Source organism: Cynara cardunculus, assembly GCF_001531365.2.
Source record: "Cynara cardunculus var. scolymus isolate 2C chromosome LG 3, CcrdV1, whole genome shotgun sequence".
NCBI classification, from domain to species: Eukaryota; Viridiplantae; Streptophyta; class Magnoliopsida; order Asterales; family Asteraceae; genus Cynara; species Cynara cardunculus.
The window spans coordinates 31,760,771-31,766,018 of NC_037530.1; the positions used below are offsets into that span (position 1 = coordinate 31,760,771).

The window sequence follows — 5,248 nt, forward strand, 5'->3', positions numbered from 1 at the left end:
TTATGTATATATTATAGGAACTCGCACAATGCAATAAGATACATCTTGATTTTAGTGTTTTTTTTTTTTTTGTTTCAGTCGATGTCATAATACAATTTTATATGTTTTTGAAAAAATAATAATATTTTTATTTTTAAATAAAATGTAAATATGAATATATCAGTTATATAGACCGTGATGATACCAAATTTTGTTGGATAGCGTTTGCGGGTATAATGGCAAAAATTTGTCAGATAGTCCTGCCTTTCTTTCTCTCAATAATAACCATTAGATCTTGTTACCAGTGATGAATCAACAGCAATAGATTTGTGTATATATAAATCAATAAAAGCAACAAAATCATAAATTCTTGTATAAAATCACGAAATAAACAACAAATAATTGATACAGATGAGAATTTCTTACTAATTAAGATTTTTAACCCCTCCTTGTAGAAATATAGTATTAGATTGAAGCCTGCACGTATGCAGTGTCGTAAGACAGAAATTATGCCAGTACAGTGTCCGTCTAGACGATAAAACAATCAAATTCAAGTTTATACTGAATCTAGCGAATCAAACTTATGTTTGGCGATGAAAAAGATGAAGAAAACCCAGAAAATTGCAGAGAAAAACGAGAGTTTTTCTGTAGATGAAGTCTGGCTTATATACGTTCGCTGTAACAGGCGAAATTTATGTCTTAGGACACTGCGTAAATGCAACTGTAGCAAGATGTACGTACATTTTACCCCAAGATCATACCTCTATGTGAGATATACTAGTTTCTCAGGTAACAAAGACTAAATCGTCTACTTCCAAGCACTCTATGAAACCCTTTGAAAAAGTCGACTTTAAGTTCTATCAGCCCACAACCACAAGGGTGGTGCCTGATTGGTTTGAGCTTGACTCTAAAGGTCAAAAATACCAGGAGGTCCCAGGTTTAAATCCAAGGAGGAATAAAAATCCCCTTGTGGCCACGGAGGTTCAAATTCGGTGACTCCGGGATATCTGCCAAGCAGGTGGTCCCCCTGGGATTAGTCGGCTCGCCTAGCGGGTTGGATATCCAGGTTAATAAAAAAAAACATTTATCAGGTCCCAATTACTCAACCAAAACAAGCAATCGTCGACACTCCCAAAGGACACTGTCTACTGATAGCAAACTCGATCCCAAATAAGTCAGAAAGCTATACGTGTTACAGGCTCTTAAGTGTGCTTTATCCAAGTCAAACTACAGGTTCATAAAAGTACAATTACTTTACATGTGATGTGTCCCATAATTTATCTACAAAGTTGAGAGACAACGATCACTTATCGTTTGTCAGGTGAACACGACAAACCTTATTCCCAGTCAGAATCGAAGAACCCGGCATCTTTCATCTCAGAGTAGTAAGCATTATCCAAAAGCAAGTCTTCCTCCTGAGAACACACAAAAATCATATTATTTGTCGAAGAAAAACAGCAGTCTTCAAAGGTAATCCAAGACAAAGTTATATACCTGGAAGAAATCTTTGAGGAAAGTTACATACACAAAGGGAAGGTAAAGAGTGTGGTAGCAGATCACGACGATACTATATGGCCTGCAAAAACGGAATAAATCAAATACAATCAACCGATTTGTGCATGTTGTATTTGGTCTATATGAGAGAAATCCTTGTCAAAGTGAGAAATAAAAAATGGATATTTTGCTCAATGTTTTTTATAATATAGTTGTATTTTGGTACCAAAGCCCAAATCCCACGCCGACTGCAGCAAGCCCACAACCAAATAATGCAACTCCAGTGATCGCAAACATGACAACAACATAATTGTAAAACGCTGGTCTAGCTGCATAAAGATGATGGACCATTAGATACTGGTTTGCAAATTACGAACAAATACTACTCCCTCCATCCCAGAATAAATGTCCACAATGAAAATGACACACAAGTTTATAAATGTGTAATTATTACATTTTTTAATTAATTAATTACAGAGGGAGTAACGAATTTCTCCATCTTATGATTGAGAGTAGAATTGGAATGTGAAGTGGATACTTATTCCTGGACTAACTAAAATAGAAATGTGGACACTTGTTTTAGGACATAGGATGTATAAATTCAGAATGAAGTGGAGATTGTTAGAATGAGAAGCGACTTACGAGGTAGCTTATCTCTCCACTTTGAGTAATGCACACAAAGAATATAGCCATAGGTGCATGTCAACAATAGTTCATCAACCGTCCACAAGCGCCACTTCCCTTGATGGGTGGTTTCACCATCCATGAAAAGCGGGACATGGAATCCAAACACAAAAATTGCCTGAAGGTAGAAGGGAGAACAATAAGTATATGCACGAGTTGGAGACAGGATGCTCCTCTACACTCCATATGTTACAATAAAGTAAATCAATAATCCATTCCGAGAAGATGCAAAAGATCCACAAATTTGGCATTATCAACATGACAACAACAAAAGCAGAATTATTGCTGAAATTCGGTCAGGAAGGATGGGAAACGAGAAAGATACAATGCCAACCCAACATGACCCTTGTGAGTTGAAAGAGGTTAAATAGGGCGAATTGATTATCATGGTTCTCATAAGATGTTAAAGAAAGCAATAAACCATCCCAACAGCTGAATTTGGCTGTACTTTAATAAGAATAGCAATTGGACAACAAGAAGCAAGCCGTGCTTAGTCTCTATTGTATAAAAGGTTGTTTCAAGTAAGTTATGTGGGGATAAAGAACTATAGAGATTTCCATTGCTATCATGGAACAGATGGATTAAAGTGTGTTGAGATCATTGGTGGTAAAACAACAAACAAAGATGCAAAGAAATTGAATGCGTATATTTAATACCCATGAAAAGAGGTATAAAAACACCGCGGCCACCAGAGATGGTGAGTAACCCACTATGAAAATGAAGGTTATAGCAGATGTTTATCAAATGAAAACCAATTACACCCACAAGAGTCTACTAATGCTTTCTTACACAAAACTGATAGAAATGAGAAGGTGTTTTTCTAGTTCATACAAAACTATCAATGGAAACCGCATGGGAAACCATCTCTGAAAAGACAGCCCTGGACACAAGGCTAAGCCCATGGCAGTATAGACCTACACCCAGAAACAAGTGGTTTTTAACCTCGCTATAGTGGCCTGTATACAAGATATTAGCAAGTTATTGCTAGGTCAAAGAAGTACGTTTACACAGTACATAAATCATAGCTATTCAATATGTACAACTTTCCCCACCCCCCTTCCCCACCACTCCACAAATTAAGTTTGTCTTCAGCTGTTAAGATTGGAGAAAAGAAGAATGTTGTGTCTGGGTGATGTAAGAATTTAGATGCAAGAAACAAACTGCTGAGAATCAACTTATTAGTAACATCAAAAGCAAATATTCAAGATCTTCATAGAGAATCAACTTAACCCGTATTGGTCTTCCACTACAAAATCCTTCAACCTAGGTATGTCAATGGGTCATATTTGGATTGGATCAGCAAATAATACAATCTAAGATATGTCCCAACAAAATGGATTGTGTCTAATCCATTAGCTGATAATTTGTGATATGATGATTATAATCCATGACCCAACTAATCTAAATAGATGGACTATAACCCAGATTGACCCATTTATTTATTAATTTGCTTTAACCCCCATTTATTACAAGTTCTGGCATCCAGAAGAAAGAGATACATCTTTTCTCCAACTGGGATATATGCCATTTCTCATCAAAGTAGAACACTCTTTAAATAACCTTGGCATCTGGCACCTTTAACCAACTAACCCACTAAGTACATGGAAAAATGCCCTCTCCACATGAACAAAAGCAAACTTAAGCCTTCCAGGCAGCATGCAATAAAGTCTAAAGGTGAATGTCTAGAACTTTGACCCTTCAGTCCCCTCCTAAATGCAAGAAAATGTTAGAGCCTGAATCACATAAAGTTTGCTTTGTTTAGAGGTGGCCATGATTGCATTTGAGGGTGACGCACTCAGGTGGTATAAATCGGAACATAAGAGACGGCCTATAACAAATTGGGAGGAACTCAAAAACCTCCTGTTGGCTCAATCCAGATCACATGCAGAAGGATCTTTATGTGAGCAATTTTTGTCGGTCAAACAAGAAGGTTCTATCTAAGGTTACAAACGGAGGCATGTGGCATTGAATGCCCCCATTAGATGGTATTCCAGAAGAGGTTTTCGACAGTCAATTCATAAAACGGATTGGCTCCAGAGAAAAGGGCGAAGTAAGATTACTCTAGCTCTTAGGGTTAACCAAGGCGATGGAGGAAAGAAACAAGGCGGTGAATAGGGGAAAAGGAGCAAAGTCTGTTCCAATACCAAAAGAATGAGATCGAGAAGTTGGTCAAGGATATGTTAGAAGCGGGTATTATTAAACATAGCCAAAGCTCTTTTTCAATCCCCGTTTTGCTCGTAAAAAAAGGACGGGAGTTGGCGACTTGAAGGTTTTGTATTGATTATAGGGCCCTAAACAAAGGGACGGTGCCAGACAAGTTTCACATTCCCGTAACTGAAGAACTGTTAGATGAGTTGCAAGTTGTTTTTCGAAATTAGATTTAAAGTCGGAATATCATCAAATCCGGATGTGCGAGGATAACGTTCATAAAACTGCGTTTAGAACCCACAAAGTGTTAAACCCCACAATTCATAATGTAAAAAGTAATGAAAAATCTCATTCATGATGACTTCATCCTTATCTTCATTGCATGCTTGGATGAATTGCTAAAAAATCTTCTAAGTATTGATGACCAGAGGATCGATGAGAATGCTCTTTCCATCGCATCCTTGGACTGTCCATCGGTCCTCTGGTTGAATTTCAGACTTAGTCTTTATGCCTTGATGTCTTCATTGGTCTTCTGGTTCTTCATCGCTTATTGTTTTTCATTACTTTTTACATTATGAATTGTGGGGTTTAACAATCTCCCCCTAAGTAATGAAATAACAAACATAGTCTAGTCTAGACACACTTGTGAAGAACAAAAACTAATCTAGTAGAAAAACATCAAATTCCAAATTTTCATTGGATGATGAAATTTCTTACAATACTTGAATCAAAATACATCAAGGCAAAACTAACAAAAACTTTTAACTCATCACGAGCATATTTCTCTGAAGCGCAGGAGCAGTCTTCGATATGCGATGACTGTYGATATCTCGTGAATGAGCCGACTCCCTACTTCCCTCGGCACATGGTTTCTGCCCAGTCTTTCTCTAATAATTTTCTGAAACCATTCAAGTGTATCTGTTGAATACTTGAAGGCTTCAGT

General features: G+C 37.2%; 1 protein-coding gene across 1 annotated transcript in view; it reads right to left on the bottom strand.

Moving 5' to 3' along the window:
- Positions 1–1,128: 1,128 nt before the first annotated feature.
- The window catches only part of LOC112508734 (transmembrane protein adipocyte-associated 1 homolog), a 14,469-nt gene continuing 10,349 nt past the window's right edge, over positions 1,129–5,248 (bottom strand). The window contains exons 3-6 of the mRNA XM_025113449.1: positions 2,116–2,275; positions 1,700–1,802; positions 1,474–1,555; positions 1,129–1,394 (exon numbers count right to left, since the gene is read on the bottom strand). Coding sequence (XP_024969217.1) covers positions 1,317–1,394; positions 1,474–1,555; positions 1,700–1,802; positions 2,116–2,275 — 423 coding nt within the window. The 3' untranslated portion in view covers positions 1,129–1,316. The remainder of the gene's footprint in view (positions 1,395–1,473; positions 1,556–1,699; positions 1,803–2,115; positions 2,276–5,248) is intronic.